The 21,329-nt window shown below is 56.0% G+C and overlaps 1 protein-coding gene across 1 annotated transcript; it reads right to left on the reverse strand.

Annotated features, from left to right (window-relative positions):
- Positions 1 to 2,711: 2,711 nt before the first annotated feature.
- TRIOBP (TRIO and F-actin binding protein) lies at positions 2,712 to 17,618 on the reverse strand. Its single transcript, XM_064702436.1, has 14 exons — positions 17,462 to 17,618; positions 13,774 to 13,830; positions 13,360 to 13,428; positions 12,862 to 12,951; positions 11,137 to 11,246; positions 10,132 to 10,687; positions 9,429 to 9,539; positions 7,316 to 7,463; positions 6,705 to 6,816; positions 6,094 to 6,253; positions 5,650 to 5,763; positions 5,270 to 5,356; positions 4,237 to 4,394; positions 2,712 to 3,538 (listed from the first exon to the last, which is right to left on the reverse strand). Exons 1-13 carry the CDS (start codon positions 17,465 to 17,467, stop codon positions 4,239 to 4,241), a joined length of 1,776 nt encoding a protein of 591 aa, XP_064558506.1. The 5' UTR covers positions 17,468 to 17,618; the 3' UTR covers positions 2,712 to 3,538; positions 4,237 to 4,238.
- Positions 17,619 to 21,329: the final 3,711 nt, after the last annotated feature.

Raw genomic sequence — 21,329 nt, forward strand, 5'->3', positions numbered from 1 at the left:
GGGAGGGTTACCCCCTGCATCCTCTTTTCTCCTCAGGAGTTGCTACCCAACCACTCCAAACCTCCCAAGCCTTCCCTTTCTGGCATTATTCTGCAAAAATTGGGAAATCCCACATCTCCAACAAATCCCAGAGGACAGAGTCTGGCAGAAGAATCCTCTCTGTAATCCTGTTTACCTTCTCCTCCCTGCCCACACTGAGTTCAACCAGACCCCATGGGGATTTACACATTTCCAGCTGCAGATTTCGTCTTAAATGGTCAAACCGTGTCCACTGTGGCTGTGCTACAGATCCATGGGGTAATAGCCCCTGCCTTGTAGGGGCAGGACAGCTGTTCATAGGCTTTTGGGAGCACCAGGGCTTCTGGCAATTAATGTCAGAGATAACATTTCATTTTACCCAGTTTCCATTTCAGAGAGACTCAAAATCCCCAGCAGTGGGACTTGGTCTTGGTGGTACTCGAATCTAAGTATTTCTGCGCTTTTTTAAGAGCAAAACAGGGAATCTAGCTGAAGTTCCAGCTGTGCTCATAAGAGCTCCAGCTCTGAGCCCCCAGTGTGCAATGTAGTGTGGCCAGCCCAGCATGAAGCCACTCAGCCTGGCCATTGCTAGGGGCAGAGTGGGCTTGAAGGACACAAATAAATGGCAAAGGAGCATCACCCCTGCCTGCTGGACTGATTACTATTTTAAAAGATTTATGGGCTGCTTTTTAAGGCCAAGCTCCTTATGTGAGCTGGGGTGCTGGCTCCCATGCCACCACAGTGCTGTTCAGCTGTGGGTTTCCCTGTGCTCGAGGCTGGGATGCTCCTCCCAGCCACAGCTCGGCTGCAGGCAAACGGAAGGGGCACAGCCATCACTTTGGGATGTTTTTGGGCTCTGCCAGCCATCATGTCCATCACCCACGGGCATGTTGGTCATCTCCTCTCCTGGCCACTCTTCCCGTGCCAGGTCCCCTGCTCCCAGGAGATAAGGCCGTGGAGACGCCGGGTGAGCGTATCGCCCCGACGCAGGCGACACAGGCTCTGCCCGATTAGCGCTGTGCCAATTTCGGAGGCGCGTCCCCCGTGGCCCCGGGATGAGGGGCTGGCTCTGCCCTGCTGGGGCTGATCTGCAGCCACAGAGCCTCAAGGAGGGGCAGCTCCACCACATGTCAGGGGCACGCACATTTCGCCTGTGCTTGCGCCACGCGCTTATCGGGCCGAGCAGCCCTTGTCTGAAAGCAGAAAAAAACAACACAACACCCCAACAAACCAACCCAAACACAAGATACCAAACTCTTCGGGGAAGAGAGGGGTCAGCAGGCTGCTGAGCACTGTGCAAAGAGCAGTGTGTAGTTCACCCCTTGCTTACCCTCTGCTCGCCCCCACTCCCCACTTTTGGGAGCTCCTCCCCCAGGAGTAGGTACAACTACGCAGACTGTTGTTTGAGTGGTTATTTTTTCTAAAAAACACACTGTGTCCTGAACCCTTTTTTCTCCTCCTCTTTTGGCTCCTATAAATCCCCATGGCAAGACCAAGCTCTGCAGCCTGAAAACAGCTGCCCTGAGCTGTTCTTTCACCTCTTGCCATCCCATGGACAAATCCCCCAAATGCTCGCCCCTTTCCAAACTCGATGACAATGGCCATGTCCTGATGGGAGGCAGAGGGAAAAGCCTGGACCGTGGGCAGCACAGGGACAGAAGGGTTTCTAGGCCAGAGGCAGGAAGCCAAAAACCATCAACAGCAAGCCCTGGTGCTTGACAGGCGTAGTAGGGAGCTGAGCTCATTGCTTGGACTCTTGCACCATCCCCTGGGTTGCCCAAGGGTCTTGTGCACGTGACTAAAATCTGCAACCTATTTTTACCAGAATTTGTGACTAACAAAGTTATCTGCCTTTCCTAGGGAAAGTAGTCCCTGTAGCCCTCCCCAAGGGAAGGGCAGGCCTGCACCCTCTTGTCCTAGGAGATGCCAAGACCATGGCAAAAGAGCAAAAGAGTGCCACCCTAATACCCCTCATTTCAGCTGCCAGTGCATTCTTACACCCTGCTTCCATCCCCAGGTCTCACAGTGCTCCAGTCTCTCAGCCAACACATCAAGGTCACCTCCATCCAAGAATCCCTCCTGACCCCTTTTGTCTTTCCTTCTTCAGATGCTGCCTCCAGCCCCAGCATGTGACCACAATTAGATCTCTTTGTAGAACGACAGCTCCTATTTATATTGGGATGGGGTTGAATAAGTAGTAGTCACCACCAGGTCCTCCATCCTGACATAAAAGCAACATGCTTCACACAAAAAACAGGAGGAGGAGGAAAGCATTTATGATCTCTGTCATCTCTCCAGGATCTCTATATATGGTTTACTCTGCCAGCAATTGCAGTGCCACGTACCCTTCCAGTGCTGGATTTACTAATGCAGCCCAGGCTTAGCTCTTACTCCATGAGGCTCAGGGTCCATGTGGAATTTTGGGAGCAGTGCAGTGAAGCACATTATTTTCTCCCTCAAACACAAAGGTGGGGCAAACTGCTGGATAACAGCACTGCAAGGCTCCTCTCACTCTCTGGCCAGGGGTGCTCCTGTTGCTTTCCCTCACCAAATCCTGAAGAAAGGAAGCAACTGGTCACTATACACTAAAACCTCAAAGAAAATTACACACACACACACACACACACACACACACACACAGCCCTCACCACTGGATTAGGGCCACATGGCAAGACTTCTTCTCAAGGAACACATTTTTCTCAGCGAAAGGGGAAGATTTTATTAAGTTAAAAGTTGAAGGGCACAGCGGAGCAGCAGCAGCTGTCACCCTGGGGAGGTTGGCTCGGGCGGGTGCAGTAGCAGCCTCACAGCTCCTCTTCCCCAGAACGGAGAAGCCCCGCGGCTCTGGGCTCCTGCCAATGCAGGTTCTTGCAGGAGCCAAAAGGGCAGCCACGGAGAGAGAGCTCGGTCATGTGGACTCTTGCCAAGGTGTCCTCTTTCAGCCGCCTCGGGCAAGCACACCGACGGGCAGACAGCCCCAGCCGGCAGACAGCCCCAGCGGCTCTCCCTATGGCTTGAGTGTCTTCTCCGCAGGTCCCGGGGCTGGCACGGGGAGGGGGAGCACGGTCCTTGCCCTGCATCCCACGGGGACCGTGGAGACATTTGGAAGAGAGGGAATATGTGCCAAAGGTGGCTGTGTGTGGCCAGGGGAAATGGAGCTAGGAAAGGGGGAAAAAAACAGGCTCTCTTTTTCAGGTTAGAAAAATGCCGGTGATGTAGTAAAAGTTTTCCTCCTCCTCTTCCCCTCCTTTCCATGGGGAAAAAAAATTCCTCTATAAAATATAATTTTCACATATAAAATCCTGAGGAAGGTGCATGTAAGGAGCCAGTCCAAACAACGTGCTCAGGTATGCAGGCAAAAAGGGTTCATCAAAAAAGCTTTGGGAGGGGAGTGAGGAGGTTGGGGGTGTGTAGGACTCCTTGCCAAGGTGGCAACGGATAAGGATTCAACCTCCCTCTCCCCACGAGTGAGGAATGGAGCAAATACAAAACAAGAACAGATAACGAATGTAGAGCAGACCTAGAGAGAGACAAAAGCAGACATGGTTAAGAAAGAGTCCAGTGAGTGCAGACATGCCCTCCCCTCAGCTCCCTGGGGAGGTGCCTGTCTGCTGCCCTGCTGCACCCCCACTCACCTCCGCACCCATCAGCAAGCGCTGGTGGAGCAGGGTGAGCCCAGTACAAGCAGGAAGCAGAAGCACTCTGGACAACAGGATGCCCTCATTCCTGTCCCCCTGCTCCCCCCATCTGTAGCAGAGGTGCCTGCAGGTGAGTTTGGGAGAAGGGTTGGGTCTAGTCAGGCCTGCTTTGATGCAGAGCTAAAACTATCATGCTGCGATAGGGAAACCACTTCAAAGGTGAAGGGAGCAGAAACATTGCCTGCACAGGCAATGTGTAACCACCCACGCTGTCACCCAAGCCACGGGGCGAAGGCCAGCATTGGCCTGGCTCCCACAGCTGCCTGGTTGAGGAGTGATTGGTGCTGGCTGCATCAAGAGCACCATGAAAAGGGCACTGGAGCCCTCGGGAGAACGTCAGGGACACCAGGAGGGCCAGCAGTGCAGGCCAAGAGGATGCGAGAAGCAGAGAAGGATGAGTTTAAGCCTAAAGTTTCAAAACTGAGTGGAGCAGGAGAAACTAGCAGGATAAACTGGCAGCTTCCACGGTGCTGCAGCAGCCAGTATCAGCCACCTGCCCCCAGAGGGTGCCCAGGCTCACCGTTACTTGCTGTTGCACAGCGACTCCTTCTCCTGCAGAGCTGCCATGGCCAGGCGCAGGTGCTCCTTCAGCTGCTCGATCTCGCGCTCCGAGCGCACCTTAATGTGATTCAGCTCTGCATACACGTCTTGATATTTCCCTGAGGCAAATCTCTTGTCCTGCCAGGGAAGGGAGAGGGGTCAGGCAGGTTGCAGGGCTGATTTTAGGGAGGGTGGCAGCAAGGTGAGCCCAGTAGAAAAGAGCCAGCAGGTGAGGAGGGGAGAGCTAGCTCTAGGTTTGAAGCCCATCCCAATTTGGGCCAGGCAAAAACCATTCAGAAGAGGAGCATGGAGGTACCACTTTGCAAACACCAGGCCAGGGAAGAATGCAGAGACACTGGTCCCACAGCAGCAGGGATGTACAGCACCAGGTTGAGGAGGTAATGTGGGCTTTAACACGGCTTGTGTGCATGTGGGGCAGCCACATGGGAAACACAGCCCTACCAGGAATGCAGGCCACTGAGAGAGGTGGGAGCAGCTCCTTATATGGCCAAAAACTTATGTGAGTAAGTTATAAACTCCTGGAGCATCACTGAAGTCCAAAGCCTCTTTCAGGTTCCCCTCTGGCAGGAGCCTTTGAAAATTCCTCTGAAAGAGCTGCTGCCAGTGGAGGGAGCAGCACACCCAGAAACAGTGCCCAAGGAAACCCATTCACTCAGAGAGGGAACAACTAGGGGAAGCAGAATGCCAGGCAGCCTTCATCCAGGTTTCCCACTTGCAGAAGGCAGCCCCCTGTCTTGTCCATGCTCATGTGTGCACACATCTGGGAAAACCAGCAGCTCTGTGACTCCTCCCTTGTACAAGGTCAGTCTATGCCAGTCTGTGCTGTTGGAGCTGCTCTGTGCTCTGCAGTCAGCAAGGACAAGCAGCACAGGCAACAGGAGTTTGTCTCGAGCATCCCATCAAACCCAGCCAGAGCCTGCTGATATGCAGCCCGGCTGCTTCCCTGCCTTCCCTCTCCTGCTCTTTCCCAATTGCTCCCAGAAAACACCGACCTTCTGCATCATCTGCAGCTCCTCCCGGAGGCACTGCACCTCCTTCTTGACGTACTGGAGCTCATTCTCCTTCACCCGCAGCAGCACCTGGGCAGAGAGGGGGGAGAGGAACCAGAGGTGACTCAAGAGCCACCGCCTCGGAAAGGCCGGCAGGCCGTGGCGCAAGCGCAGCGGTGGGAGAGGAAGGAAGGGCCAGAAGGGCTGGGGCAGGAAACGGCGCAAGCAGCCGGAGAGAGCAGCGGAGGGGAGCCCCACGTTCTGCTTCCTGCACTGCTCCATCCGTCACCCCCTCCCGCTTGCTCCAAGCCAAAGCCATCAAGAGGAGAAGAGCCCCGGGACAGGCGGGGATGGAGGCAGGGGGCAGCCAGGGGATCCCGCACCTCCAGCTCGCAGGAGCTGCGCTCGTTGTTGTGCGAGGCGCGGTCCCCAGAGCCCCGCGATGAAATAAAGCTTCGCAGCTTCCCGATCTCATCCGAGAGGCGCGTCTGCAGCTCCTGCAGGCAAAGCCAAAAGACGTCAGAGCAGCCATGGCACAGAGCTCTTGCTTTCCTAAACATTCCATCCCCATGGCAGCCCTTGGTCAGCCTGGAGACCATGTTGTGACCATAAGCACTGACAGCATCTACATCCAGCAGAGTACACTCGCCATATTTAATGCCACAGTTAAGATGGCCTCTAACTCTTAATCGTTTTATTTATGATGATAAAATCTCAGAAGGGAAGAAATATGAACAAATAGGGGAGTTTTAACAGAGGGGCTGTGTTGTGTGAAGGAGGAACATCTCCAATGCTCCTCTCTGCTGGCAGGAAAGCCCTTCTCTTGCCTGATTTTTCTGGAGGAGGTCCTTTCCCTCCCGCTGACAGCGCTCCAATATCTGCTCCCGCTCTTCTGCCTTCTGGGTGAGCTCCCCGATTTCCAGGCACTTTTGGGAATACTGCTCAGAAAGCACCTGCAGTTCCCGCTTCAGCGACTCCACGTCCAACCTGCCAAAGAGGCATCAGCTCATTGCTGCCCCAAACCCCTTGCCAGCTCCTGGCCCCTGGCACTGCCATCCCCCCTGCCACGGCCAGCCTCTGCCCACATCAGTCATTAGTCATTCACAAGACAATGTTCCCTGTGAACCTGAGCTTCAATTCCCACACTCCTGCACATGAGCTCCAAGCCATACAGAAGAAATGGAGGAGCTTTCCATAAAGAAAATAGAGGGGAAATAACTATAGGTATGAGGGAGGTGCTATAGGGAAAAGAGCCAAGCAGGGGACAAACTTCCCTTCCCTACAGCTGCAGCCACTACCAGGCACCCACTAGCCCTTAGGAAGGAGCTGGGGAAGTGGCAGGAGGAAAAGCTCAGGACTAGAGCTGCAGATGGAGCGTGGTGACAGCGGCATGAGACGGCATCATCGGCCAAGGGGAGTGAGAGAGATGCTTTCTTACTGGTGCTGCTTCTGGAGGGCTTCTGGGAGCGAGCTGCATTGCTGGAAGCTCCGTGTCCTGCCCAGCTCCTTATTCATCTCCTCCCGGTGGGCTTTCTTCAGTGCCTCAATGGCTGCAGAGGGGGACAGTGAGAAATGGGGGATCAGGCTGTGCCAGCTTCATGGAAAACACACCAGAGAACTGGCTAAGCTCTCTCCACTGCAGGTTCCCAGATCCATCTCTGCAGATTCCTCCTCTTCCCTTCTTCCCTCAGGCTATTCCTCACCATCTCCACACTCCAGGATAATCATGCTGCCAAGAGGACTAACACAGAGCACTCTGGGAGCTCTCTACTACTTCTGCCTTGCCCATCTACAATAAAGTGCTGGTCCCCTCCCACCCATCCAGAGGCATGACCCCATCTCCTTCAGGTTCTTTACCACCCCATCTCCACCAGTGCCACAGGAGCGAGAAGCACCAGAGCTCGTGTTCCAAGGAGCGCCAGCCTTACTCCACTACTCTGGAGTGGTGTGGCTCCAGATGACTGGGATGTCTGGCTTCTAGCACGAGGCATTTGGGGAGAGGCAGGAGGGACCCAGCTGAGCAGAGGACAGCCTGGTGTCTGCTCCTACCTGCTGCTGTTGCTGCTGCCTCCTCTGCCAGGAGCCGCTCCTTCTCCTGCCGCAGCCGCTCCAGCTCCCGCTGGTGGTGCCTCTGCAGCTCCTCCATCACTTGCTGGTGGGATGACTCCATCTCAGCCAGGCTGCGCTCACAGGCCTCCTGGTGTGAGGAGGAAAGGAGGTGAGAGAGACCAGGAGAGAAGGAGGAAGGGCTTGGGCAAGGACAGGCACCTGGCTGCAAGTCCAGGGACATTCTGAAAGAAGTGAGACTACTTCCCAGGAGGGTCTCTTCCTTCTGAAAATGAGGTGGCACTTTAATCATGAACACAACCATTTTACAGGGACACACATCTTGCAACACCCCTTTGTGCTTTATAGAGGAAGAATGTTCCTCTAGCTCTTAAAACTAATGCAGCAAGAGAGCAACATCCCTCTTGGTCCAGGAGCTGGGTATAACATGCCCAACACCACAGTCCCAACCCTACACAGGGCTGCACTGCCTGGCTGGAAGAGATCAACAGTGGGAACTGCATCTCAGTATCTGCCTTTTAAATGAAGCACATCCCCTGGAATCAATGAAAATCGAGCCTCCTCTCCTGAAAAGTGACACCCTGCACTACCGTGTGACATGATGGAGGCTGCCAAAGAGCACTCCCCACAGCCCAGTTGTTAGGGATCCTCCTCACACAGCTCTCCCTCCTTTCTGATGGCTCTGAGACCAAGGGGATGGTCCTTTCTATGCTGAGTGCTATGATTAACTCAGGTTAGAGCAAAGCAAAGGGGTTCCCACCTTGGCACTATGCCTTCCCCCCCCCTCTAGATTTTGGCAGTGTCTCCCTGAGCCTGTCAGGAAGGGTTTGTTCACTAACAAACTGCGCCATGATGATTAATAGCCTGGGCCTCAAGGACATCAGCAGAGAGCTAAGACATCATCACATCCCCCAACAACTCCTTGCCATCCCATTCCTTCCCCACTGAGGACTAAGGCTCACACAAAAGACACTGGAACGTGTTGTGTGAATGCAAACCCTTCCTGGCTACTCCTCTCTACTGTGATGAGGGAAGCTAGGAAGCTTCACAGAACAACAGAGGAAAAGGTGAGGAATCAATTTGGTGATCCATGCAGGGACCAGCTGCAACCCTTGGCAGACAGAGAGAGTGAATGCTTTAGGGAAAGGCCAAGTTTGGCCTCAGATGTGAAATGCTGGCGTTTTGAGCCAAGTTATTAGGAAGATAAGGAAATTCCTCCCCACTGGTTTTGCTCTTTTTTTTGACCATAAAGAGGCCTGTAAGCTGTAAATATTAAATCATGATAACACAGAGACTGGTAAGGGCTGTCTGGCCTGGGTGCTACAAGGCTTCTGGGTTTCTTTATCTCTGCTGGGTACAGCCAACCCTGTGGAACAGACTTCACCAGCCCCAATTTCCTGCCCTGCCAATCCCCTCTGCCCCGGTATCTTCCAACACATAAGGCCCATCCTGAAAATCCCACTCTACGGTCAAACAGCAGCCTCCACACAGGAAATCCCTGTGGGATGTGACCCTGCTTGCTTTGGATCAGCCCATGAGAGGGGAAAATAAACAAACAAAGAGAAGTGAGAGGATGAAGCATGAGCAAATTCTGCTTTGCTGGCTCTCCCACGTGCTACCCCAGCAAACGAATGGGCTGTGCTGTCAAAGTGACCTTCAGGGCTCGGGCTGTCCCCAGGGACTGACTGAACTGACTGCTTTTAATGAGACACGTGGGAGCCCCAGTTAGCAAGAACCACATGTGGTGAGCACCAGCCACCAGAGGCTCATCAGGAAGCTGCTGACCCACTCCTGAGCTGGGGGATGGCTCACCCCCATGGCCCAGGACAGCACTGTGCTCACATGCAAAGAGGGACGCAGATCCTGCACCTCTCCCCAAATTATCCTTCTCCCCCTTTATAACCCTGGCCCCTTTAAGGCCAGGCAACATGCACCAGCCTTTATGTAATTAACATTGATTACAAATGGGCCCAGTTAGGGTCACCATGGCAACCCAATGATTAGCGATACCTGCTCGGCAGTAAGCTGTGTGCCAGAATTTCCCAGTTTGGTACTGGGAGTGACCCCCAAGCCCTGGGTCTGGCACTCTGCTCACCTGTGAGATGTACCCTCGGGGCACTTGGCTGTCCCCCTGGGATTTTGCTGCCTCCCGAAGGCTCTCGTTTCTGGCCCGGCACGACTCCAGCTGTGCCCGCAGTGACTGGATCTGTGCCAGGGAGGACAGAGAAAGATGTTCAGCCAAGGGTGGAGAAGTGCCACGGCCTGATCAATGTGCCACATCCAAACCCTGGGCTTAGGGATGGGGAGGACAACACACGGTCAGTGGAGGCCTCTGCTTCCCCAGCAGCCTGCCAAGAGACCACACTGGCAAAGCCAGCCCCAGCCTGGTTAGTGCCAGTAAGGAAGGGAGGAGACATCCCAGCTTTCAGAGGTGGATCCATGCTGGAGAATACCACCACAGCAGGGCTCCTTTCAAAGGCTGGCAGGTGAAGAGCTTGAAGGCTTGGGAATAGCCAGAGAAGAAAGGCTGTGAATATACTCCCAGGAAGCACAGATTCCACACAAGTAGTGCTACCAAATAAATTATCCTGGACTAAAACATGCTCTAGGTGTCCTGAGAGCAGGCCTCTAGCCTTGCATTACCAGGTTCCAAAAGCTTCCATGCACTCAAGGAGCCAGAAAGAACTGACATCTCCTGCACCTCTGCAGGAGGCTCTTCTGCAGAGCCTCCTGTAGCCAAGTACCACATTAGGGGCCGCCAGAACCCCAGAGATTTCAGAGAGGAGGGATGCTCTTACCTCCTTTTTCAGCGCCTCATTGGTGTCTCCCTGGCCCTCCTTGCTCTGGTTCAGCAGTGTTGTCAAGGGCACTCGCCGCAAGTCCTTCAAGGGCAGGTGCTCCAGCTCCAGCCACTTCTTCTCTATCTCCTCGTTCAGACGGATGCGTTGTTCCTCCGAAAGCGGGGGGGTGGGGAGGTCCTGCTCCCCAGCCCTGCGGGCAGGGTCTCCTGCCGGGCCATCGCTGTTGGGGACCCTGCCATCAGGGCTCTCAAACCATCTCCTCCTCTCCTCCGATCGGATGGCCAGATCCCGCTCCAGCTCCTCATACCTGGGAGCTCGCTCCGAGACCTTCAGGCTCCCTTTCGTCCTCTGCAGGGACCCCTGACTTCCAGGCTCTTGTGGCAAGGGAGACAGCTCCACATAGTCAAAGGCATGGCGCTGCCCATCCGCCTTCCAGGGACTGCCCTTGGAGTTCCCCTCGGAGCCCGAGCCTGGCCGTTGCTGCTCCTCCGTCCGGAGCGAGCCTTTCTGGGGAACGCAGTTACGGAAGTTCTCCTTGTCACAGTCAGGGAGCCTGGAAGCAGAGCAGGAACTGGTGAAGGAGAGGCACCATGTGGGAAAGGATGCCAGCAGAGGCACTGCCAACTGCTCAAGGCTCAGACCCTCACTCAGCCCATCCTTACAAAACCCCACCCCAAGTGCAGAGCTGGGCCTGTAGCATCCCATCCCCCAGGAAAATGGATTTCTCCACCAGGCAGCAAGGATCCACCCTGGTTCCAGCTAGGCTGGTGGAGACATCAATCTAAACTTATGTGATGAGGCAAAAAGCAGGTAGAAGAAAGGCAGCCCTCAGGTTCTCAACCCCTGTCACTGGCTGGTGTAACCAAACCACTTCCAGAAGGAGCAGAGGGCAGGGCTGCTCTGGTAGCAGTGGCATTTCCAAAGGGGCCTTCCTTGCCCCTGCCAGTCAGGGTAGAGGGACAGCAAGGGAGAAGAGGACAAGCAGCACTGGGCAGCTCTTACTTGGTGACGTCTGGAGCACTGACTGGGCGCACATTCTTCCGCAGGGCCTCGATCCAGTTGCGCCGGATGCCAGAGGTCATCGCTGACAGGGTGAAGACGGCATCCTTTGTCTGCAACAGGGAGGTGACAGAGGCCCTCTCATCACCCAGTGGATGTGCAGCAGCTCCCTCCTGCTCCCTGAGACCCACAGCCACTCGCATACAGCAGTGCTGGGCTCTTAGAAAGGCCACCCTCTGTCTCAGGCTCTTGGGGACAGGTGGAGGGATGGGAGAGGTGGGAGGGGTGCTTGAGGGGGATCCTTCATGAGACCATCTCCAAGCAAAGGCAAAAGAAACCTTGCTGGCACACCGGGCTGTAGTTACATTTCTCTTCACAGAGAAAAGCAAGGCACAATTCTTCCCAAGAATATTTCTAGGTTTCACATTCTCTGAACCTCAGAGAAAGAAGAAACAATTCTTATCTCATTTACTACTCCTGTGTTGTTCACCAGTAGAATACAAAGTAGAAAATTGTTTACCTGAAAGGAATTGATAATTAGATTCTGGCGTGAGTGTTTTGATTCACTGACCAATTGAATCCAGGTGTGTGTGTCGGGACTGTCGGCTGACAGCCATGAGATTCAGTGCAGTGGAGTGCAATTAAGTGCTTGGCAAATTCAGTTTAGATGTAATGTAATATAGCGCAATATAGTATAGAATAATATAGTATAATAAAGCAATTAATTAGCCTTCTGATAAGATGGACTCCTCATCATTCTTCCTCTTTCGTCAGGGGCAAAAATATCTACTATAGTGGGCCAAACATGCACTGGTGCAATCCAGCTGCAGACCAAGCAGTCCAACACTCCTGCAAGCAGGGTCAGCTACAGCAGCTCGGTCTTAGCCTGTATTCAGCTGGGATTTTATATCTCTAAGGAGATCTCCATGGTCTCTGTGGTCACTGTTTTACCTTCCTCACAGATAAAAAATGTCTTTAGATTTCGAGGTGAAATCTCCTGTGTTCAAGCTGGTGTCCATTGCCTTTCGTCCTGTCGCTGGGGACCACTAAGGAGAGTCTGGCTCCTTCTTTTTTGACCAACCCACATCGGGTATTTTTAGATAGAGAGATACACACAAGATCCTTTCTCCAGGCTGAAGACTCCCAGCTCTTCCAGAGGCTTTGTACAATAGATGCTCAGCTGCCAGCACGGGTGTACAGCAGCAGGGCACAGGGAAACCCAGACCGTGAAGTGCCCATCCCTGCACACCCACAGAGATATCATTTCTCATGCTGCCTCAGCAGCCATCTCCTGCTGCTACAACAAATAGCCAAGGACAGAACTGTACTGGGGCTGGATCCAGGGTACGGGTTGTCACTCAGAGCATGGTCAGCCAGGTTACATCGAGATCTGCAGTGCTCACCACCCCCCTGCAGCTGTGGGAAAGTTGCCTTGGCCAACATGTCACTCAGACACTCCTGGCATTTAGCTTGGCTCCTGGACTGCCTCCAGTACAGCCTTCAGCCAGCCCTGCAAAGCCTCCTCCTCCTCCTCCTCCCTTCCTTTGCAGGCAGGCTGCCCTGATGCCCCAGAGCACTGTCACCCATGAGCCAACAAAACAACCTTGGGCCACCCAGCTGGCACAGGATCTGTACGAATTGCCTCTCAGCATCTCGGCACGGGCAGGAGCACACGTCCCCCCGTGCCCCCGGGTGCTGCGGCTCCGTGCGCGCGGTGCCGGCACTCACGTGGATCTGGAAGCCGTAGTTGCGCTGCACCGCGAACTCCGTCACATCCGTGCAGGAGCGCAGGTCGATTTCGCCGTCAAGGTCGTCAGCCTGCAAGCACAGCCACCCGCTGGGACATCAGCGCACAGGCAGCTTTGAGAAAGGCCACCTCTGCCTTCACCCCACAGCTCCCTGGGTGCCAGGCTCAGCTCAGTTCCTCAGCACAGCATGGCCTGTTCTAACCCAAGGGCTGCCAGCAGCATGGATAGATGGAGAGCATCCCACATACCCAGCCACAGGACCAGCCCTTCTCCCCACCTCCCACCACTGAGAGCCCCCCCAGACTTTGCCACCCTGCCTTCATCCTCTTTATCACCCTTTGGCAAAGAGCAGCTTGGCACCTCAGCCATCCCTCAGGAGGACATGGTGCCGTTGCTTGTCCCTGGTCACGCCAGAGCTGTGCTCCTCTGCCCCTGGCCAGGAAGGAAGAAAGGGCTGGTGAAGGCTGGCCACGCTTACCTCCTCTGCGTTCGAGTCCCGGTAATACCTCAGGCTCGAGTCGGTCAGCACAAACCAGTGTTTCTTCCACTGCAGGCGTCGGGCAGGGGGAGGGAAGGGAAAAGACAGGAGGGAAATGGACAGGCAGTTACCAGGGAAAGTGTAGGAACAAGGAGGGATGCTCTGCACTATGACCTCTCAGCCTTCTCTTCCCCCTCCTCCCTCCCAGATTCTCCTCGTGACCCTCAGCTGGGAGAGAGGTGCTCGATGAGCCTCTGTGTCCACACACCGAGCAAGGCACCTCCCAAAGGTTTCCCACTGCCTTTCCCAGCAGGAGAGACCTCAGTAAACAAGGAGGAAGGAAATCAGCTGGCTCACCAGCGCTCTCCAGCAACAGGGGATAGAGGAAGAGGAAGACTCTCGTCTGAGGCTTACCTCTCCGGACTCGTCCAGGATGGACATCCATCCCTTCTTGAAATTGAGAAGATCCGGCTGGAAAAAAAACAGAGAATCACTGTCTTGGAGTGACCCACAAAAGGGCTTTCCATGCCAGGGGTGGAAGGTGAGTCTCCTGTGGCAGAACAAAAATGGGAATAGCCTTTTAGGAAACTCATGGGGCTATGCAACCCTATGGCAAAAGAAAACTGGGCATAGCTCTCAGCAGCAGTCAGTCCTGTAAGAGGAAGCAGGAGATAAGGGAAGAGGTTTAAAAAAAGTAAAGGAAAATATGCAGCAAAGAGGTTTCCACAAGGTGCCTCAGAGGTATTTATTCAGAGAGGGGGAGGCAGGGACAGAGAGAGTGGGCAGAAGGGAGTGCTCCACCACCACCAATGGGGCTTGCCTCAGAGATGGAGACAAAGCCACAAAGAACCAGACACGCCTTGTCCCAGCCCTGGCTGTCCATGCCCCAGAGCTATGTCCCTCTGGTAACTTCACCACCAATCATTTATTAAAAAAAAACATAGTAGCTCATCTCTCACCAAAAACCTACAGGAGGCAATTCAATAGCTGTGAAAACACGTTGACTTTAAACAATGTGCCCCAGGGTAGAGATGAAGTCAGTGCCGATCCTCTCCCCTCTCCCTCCAATGTTCAACCCTTTCTGAGATTCTGAGAGTTTTTCTCTTACCCAGCTCTATCTGCTCCCTCCCACTAGAGTCTGCCCTCTGCCCAGCCACAGCTACCGAAGATAAGGATGAAGAGAATTTCACCCAGATTACCCTGTGCCACAAAGTTTCCAAGCACTCTCTGCCTCCTCCTAACCTCATGTCGCTGCTGCAGCATCCCAACCAGTTTATCTTCTTCCCAAGGTGGAGCACCAGAGAGCTGACTCAGGGGAACCTCTCTCCCTAGCTTTGCCCTCAGCCAAACAGGCTCGAGCTGGTCCCTCCTCCCACCCCTGCCAGCTCCCAGGAAGTTGCACCATCAAAGAATTCAGTCGAACGCCTCTTCTCCCATGGAAGTCAGTTTGCCATCCTGCCCCCTCTCAGACAGCCGAAGCAGGCAAGGACAGTGTTGGAGAAATGATGGTACCAGAGCCGGACTTCCCAGAGGTCCAGCACCAGACCTGCCAGTCCTGTGGAAGCCACCAGCAGTCCCCACATGTCACAACCACCAGCTGAGATGGAGCTGGAGAGAAGGAGGTGGCTCAGCAGCCGATGGCCGCTCCACATGCCCTGAACAAGCCCAGTGGCCAGCCACAGCTGCCCCACAAGCCCAGCTCCCTGGCTGTCCAGCCAGGCCCAGCCTGTCCCTGCTTTCATCTCCCTGAGCTGCTGCTCGTGGTTACACCCAAGGTTATGGGGCGGCAGGAGCAGAGTATGTGCCGGCCCACCCTGGCGCTCTGGCTATTGGCTCAAGCAGGAGCAAGGAGTCCTGCCAAGGGGAGGCCACCGCCTGCTTCAGCTCCAGGCCTGGCCAGAAGCATCCGGCACTGCTGGGCTCCCTGGGAAGGGAGGGAAACCAGAGCGAAAGGACATGGGGGGCTCCCAAACCTCACCTCCTGCTGAGGTGACAGGCACTGCTGGCACCTAGGAGACAAGGGGGATTCATGCACCCCCATCAACCCAGATTTGTGGTGGCTCTGCTGCTGCCCTGAGAAAGCACCCCAAAAATTAATTCTTTCTCTGCAGCAGCAGCTCCTCCCTTTTTCCCGTTATTCCTTCCAGTCCGGTGACTTAAGCTCCAGCTCTGAATTCAGAGTGGTGAGAGGGAAGGAAAGGAGACAAAACATCAAAGTACAACCACCCCCCTCCTGGGACGCACGTGCACTCAACAGAAGAGAGAGAGATGGGCAGGCTCCATGGAGGCAGAAAAACAATATAGGGAGACAGTGGGGCTGCTGTACAGATCAGCTGGGTCTCATCTTATTGAGGATTTACAATCCCAAACCATTAGGTGCCAAAATAATTAATATTAACAGGATGCATGCTGCTGGAAAAATTGCCACAAAGTCCTGCCAAAACTGCTGCCCTCAATGCAGTGCTGGGGCCAGAAAATTCCCCTGGAGGGCTTTTCCCAAGCAGGCAAACTGCACAGGGTTTCTGCTTTCCCTGCCAGCCTTAGACACGAAGCTGCATCTCTATAGAATTGTCTTGGAACTATTCTTGTCACAGCGAGGTCAGTACCATAGGTAGAGGCCTCAGTTGATACACAAAGTGCTTAAAGCCACTTTTCTTCCCTTCCCCACAAGCAAATCCAGTTTCCTCCCCCAGCATAAAAAGCTCAGAGAAGAGTGTGGGGCTCAAATAGAACCCCTCATCCAGAGGAAATGGCCCAGCAGTGGGAGGAGGAAACATCCAGGAAAGCCGAGCCGCTGGGAGAGATCCGGGTGCCAGAGATGCAATGATGTGGCAGGATGCACCCCCGGCAAAATGCACGGCCCTGCACTCGGGTCCGGGGATGGCCTGGGAGGTGGTGGCAGTGATTTTGCCCAGTTGCATCCATACCCATCAAAGTTTTACTCTCAGCCCCACAGCTAGCCAGGTAAAGGCACTGGAGGGGGTCTCAGGTAGCTGGGGACATGAGTGATTTCTGGAAAGACTGGCTTGTAACAGCAGGTTAAGGAGCGGCAGCTGCCTGCTCTGGTTGAAGAAGGGCTACAGGGAAGGTGATAACAGTCTGTAAGTATCCGAAGAATGTAAACACCAAAGAAGGAAAAGGGACAGGGTGGGAGCAAAGGAATTGCTCCCGGGTGGTACCGAGGCGCCAGGATGGAGAAGTAGAGGAGAAGAGGCTGCGGGAGGCTGAGAAAGCTCAGTGTCCAAGCAGGATAGTCAGGTGTGTCCTTTCATCACCAGCCTTTGTCATCACCTTGCCTCCTGCTTCTCCCAAAATCTCCTCAGCAATGCAGGTTCTGAGGCACTGCTTGCTCCACCTCCGGGAGATGGTGCAAGGGGCTCTCAAGCCTCCCGGAAAACACAACGTCTCCTCTCCTCTAAAAAGGGAACCCACTTCATAAGGCGTGGGCCCCAGGCCAAAACACAAAGCAAAACCGCTCCAGCTCAGCTGGGTGAAAGCAAAATCACTCCCAGCCTGGAGCACACATGCAGCTCCGAACCTACACGTGCGGTGAGAAGAGCCAGCGGACGACGGGCTCTCCCTTTCCCACCGCCGCCGTGCGAAGCGCCGCGGGCACAGCCCAGCCCGTCACCTCCATTACCCCGCTGGCGGCCGCAGCCGCTGTGCCAAGCAGAGCTCGCCCCAGGGGTGGGATGGATGCTCCCTGCCCCAAACCGCATCTGCTTCCCACAGGGAGCCGGAGCTCCCCACGCCCGGGGGGACACCGATATCGCATCCCACTGCGGTCAAAGGTGGGGTAGGCTGGCCTGGCCTCAGCCCGCTCCACGCTCACGCTTGTCGCGGTGGGGTGGTGCCCACCGGGGCCGGAGCGGCCACGGGGAGCTCGGGAGGACCCCGGCGGTGATGGCGAAGGGAACCACGGAAGAGCCGCCAGCCTCGAGTCGGGGGGCCAGAGTGCCCCGGGAGCTGCGGCTCCAGGGACCCCCGCAGGCGGCGGCTGACAGCCGGGGTCCCCCGCCCCTCCCAGCCCCGGCTGTCCCCGGGCTCCGGAGGAGTCCCCGCGACCCCGGCCCGCCGAGCCCGAACCCGAGTCCCGACTCACCGTCATGGCGGGGGTGCCGCGGCCGGCGGGGCCGGGGCCGGGGTCGCGGCGGGGCCGGGCGCTCGCAGCCAGGGCGGCGGGGCGGCTTCAGCGCCCGGGCGGCTCCCACAGCCCCACCATGCCCGCTCCGCCGCCCGCCCGCGATCCCGCCCGCCGCTTTCCTTCTTTTTTTTTTTTTTTTTCCAAAGAGAGAAAAAAAAAAAGGAAAAGGAAAGGAGGGGGGAAAAAGAAAACCACCCCAAAAAACTTTTCTTTCCTCCCCCAAGAACTTCCTGGGAGGACCCGGACAGGCCAATGGCAGCCGCCGCCGCCGCCCCGACCGCCCGCAGCCAATGGAGCCGCCGGGGCGGGCGAGGCCGCCGGTCCGCACGGAAAGGGGCGGTGGCCCCGGGCGCTGGGGACGGGACGGGGGCGATGCTGGGGCCGAGCCGTGTCCCTTTCCCGCCCCGCTGGCCCGGGAGAGGTGAAGCCCTGGGAGGGACGGGTTCAGCCGCTGCTGCCCCGGGACGGGACTGCCAGGAGCCCAGCCCTTATCCAGGCAGGATTTGCTCTCAGGCTGGGATTTTTCGAAGTCAGGGATTTTCAGCAGTGCACACACAATGGAGTCCTCGCCTTGGATCCTGGGGCTGCTCGGTTTTATCCAACCAACTGAACCTCTCTGAGCTCGTGGCAGGGGTGGTAGGAGGTCATGGGGAAACTCCTAGTGCCCCTGGAAAGCCATGCAAGCTAGCCTCAGGAAAGGGAATTGCTAGAGAGCGTCCCAAAGGAAAAGGGGAGAGGGGCTGTCACAAAATGCCAAGCTCTACTTTGCAATCACACCGAGGTGATGCTTCTTGCTGCAAGGCAAAGGGAAGGTGCCAGAGCTCAGTGCTGAAGAAACCTGGCACAGGTGGGGCGATCTGGCCCAGTTGTACAGGGTGAGTTCAGGGTTTTGGGCTCCTCTCTGGCCTGATGCAGGGAAGTGAGGGAGAGGATGTCACCCGTTTCGAGTTTCAGAGGCCTTTGACAGCCTCTTTCCTGGCTGCAGTTTGTCCTTGTATAAAGAACAAAGGCAGGTCCTAGCAGAGGATGACCTGGCTGAGATGAGTGATGTGCACACAGGGGGACAGAGGCAGGAACTTGTGTGCGGCTGCCAGCTACATGGGCTCCTGGAATACTTTCCGCAGCCCCCCGTAGCTGCTGCAATGCCCCTTTGCAGGAATGCCAACACAATACACTGTATCTTCTTTCACGCCACTAAAGCCCTCTTCATCCTGGTAAAACCCTCGGTGCCTTCACAGCACTGGCCAACAATAAAGCAAAGGAAAGCAGCTGTACTGAGATTTTAGTCCCAGTTCTACTGTATGCCCTTCTCTGGCTTTAGAAAAAGGCTCTGTGCTTCAGCTTCCCCACCTGAGAAATGGGTGAAGGACAAAGAGAAGGGGAGTGCTCATGAGCACGGCATTCAGGACATCATGGGAAGGCAGCACCACGCTGGACCTGCTCAGGTCAAGTGCTGGAGACCTAGTCCTGCCCTCAGTGACCCCCAGAGGAGGGCAGCTGCCCTTCCTCACAATTCCCAGGGCCTGGGCCCTACCTTGTTGTGCTTCTTACTGGCATTCAAATGTGGCTGCAGGCTTCCTGAGGAGCCAGTGCTGCTTTGCGGTGGGAAGGTGCTTCCACCCAGCTGGGGCTGCAGGGGAGAAAGCAGGAGCTGAAGCCATTGGGGTTTAGTCCTCACCTCAGTTTCCCATATCCGAGCATCTGTCTCCTGGCGTGAGGCAGGGAAGAAAGCATCTTCCCTCCTCCCAGTGCCAGGAAGGCAGTACAGTTTCCCTGGAGAAGCAGAGGATCTGAGGGAATCAGGGTGCACAGAATTGCAACTCAGTGGACCCACCCACCCTGTGCTTGCCAGTTTTAGGCCTTGCAGGGTCCCCATCACCTCTGGCCCCTGCCCTACTCACATGGTAAATGAGAAGACTCTTGTTCCCCCAGTCAGTTTCCAATGGCTTCTCAGGGCTGTGTGCATCTCGTGCGGGCTCGGGACCCTTCCAGTCCTCCTCCAGATCCTGTGTTGGACTCTCAGGCCTTCTCCAGCTGTCATCCGGCCGTAGTCCTCCTTCCAGAAATCTAGCAGGGCTTTTCCAGTCCCTTTCCAGCTGGCGCATCACATTTGCATGGCACACGGGCATCGCTTGGCGCTTCCAGTCCTTCTCCCACACCTGTGCTCGGTGGGCATCGCCCCGGCCCCTCCAGTCCTGCTCCAGGGGTCGTGTTGGGCTTGTGGGGCGCAGGGGCTTGCCTCGGCCTTTGCAGTCACTGCTGGTGCCCTTTGAGGGCTGCGAGGAGGTCACCTTTTCCCGGAGGCTCTGCCAGCTGCATTCCGATGGCTTCCTGGGCCCTGCGAGGTGCAGCGGCTCCCCGGGCTTTGCTCGCTGCCTCTCTGCGCCCCGCACCAAGCTGGGAGGGGAGATCTCCTTTTGGCTTTTCCTTGTGCTCTCTGTGCGTCTCCCGGGACTGAGGGCCCGTGGGGGTGGCCCTGCCCGGCTCAGCCTGGCGTTGTCTGAGCCCTTCCCAGCCCCTGCGGGGTGCAGGGAATCCCCCCGGCTCTTCTTCTCCAGTGCTTGCCGTATACCCCCTGCTTGCCAGGTGCCTCGGCCCCTCTCTGAGCCTGGGGGGCGGGCAGGCTCCCCTCGGCTTCTCCAGCTTTTCTCAGCGTGGCAGGGAGGGTTCCCGGGCTGCCCTGCCCTCCTCTCCGACCTGCGGGCCGGGCTGGCGGAGCGCGGGCTGCGGCTGCCTCTCTCCAGCAGCCAGGCGGGGCTGGCCGGGCGGGGGGAGTCCCCCCGGGGCCTGCTGGCCTTCTCGGGGAGCCGAGCTGGGCTGGGGGAACGCCGGGGCTCCTTGGGGTCTCTGCTGCGCTGCTCGAACGGCCAGGAGAGTCGCTGGCCCTGGGTCACAGAGAAGAGAGAGCAGGAATCCTCTTAAAAGAGTGCCAGTGAGCAGAACAAGATGGGATTAGGGCTGGCAGGTGATTTGGTTAAATGGTTCCCCAGAGAGCACTTGCATGCCTGTGCATGGAGCCAGTCCATAATGTAGAGAAGCCTCTTGCACCCAAAGGGTGAAAGGCCTGCTGCATTTTAAAAGCCAAGGGTCCCAATCTATGACAGGAGAGCTGGGATTAAAGGGAAGAGGGAGAAGGGGAATGAAAGAGAGAAGCATGTGGCAGAAGAAGAGGAAAATGTGACAGGGAAAAGTAACTCAGCTTGCAGAGTTGGGATGAGGTCCTGCCGTGCAGCCAAGCCTCACCTCCCTGGGCAGGTTGGGGCTGGACCGCCTCCGAGTTAGGTGGCCTTTGCTGGGTGGCACCGGCGTCTTGCCATCGAGCCGATCCACACGGCCCTCCTCCAGAGCCTGGAAGGCCTCCAGCGTCTCTGATTTCCTGTGGGCACACACAGTTGGTCCAGCTGCCACCCTGCTCAGCTTGGAAGCAGAGCCCCTGCAAACCCTGCTCCACCTTAGCCTGACCCCACGACCTCCACCTGCCCCAGACACTGTGTGTGCTGTAGCCTCTCCCTGTCCCCACCCACCACCTCAGCTTTCATATCACCTCATGCTGTCTCACCTCTGTCTTCTTCACACTATTCCTCAGGCTTTCCTTCATCTTTACATCCCACCCACTTGTCCAGGATACTTTTCCAGTCCCTCTTTACGTCCCCTCCTGCCCTGTGCTACCAGTCCTGGAGCTGCTCTTGCTCCTCCAGCTAAAGCCTAAATAGCTACTGGGTACTTCTTGGCATTGCCTATCATTTCCTGAGTGGCTCCTACAGTGAATGTGGAATCCCTGGGGAGCTATTGATGCTGGGATTGGGGAACATCTCTTTCCAGGCCC

Source organism: Zonotrichia leucophrys, chromosome 1A, assembly GCF_028769735.1.
Source record: "Zonotrichia leucophrys gambelii isolate GWCS_2022_RI chromosome 1A, RI_Zleu_2.0, whole genome shotgun sequence".
NCBI classification, from domain to species: domain Eukaryota; kingdom Metazoa; phylum Chordata; class Aves; order Passeriformes; family Passerellidae; genus Zonotrichia; species Zonotrichia leucophrys.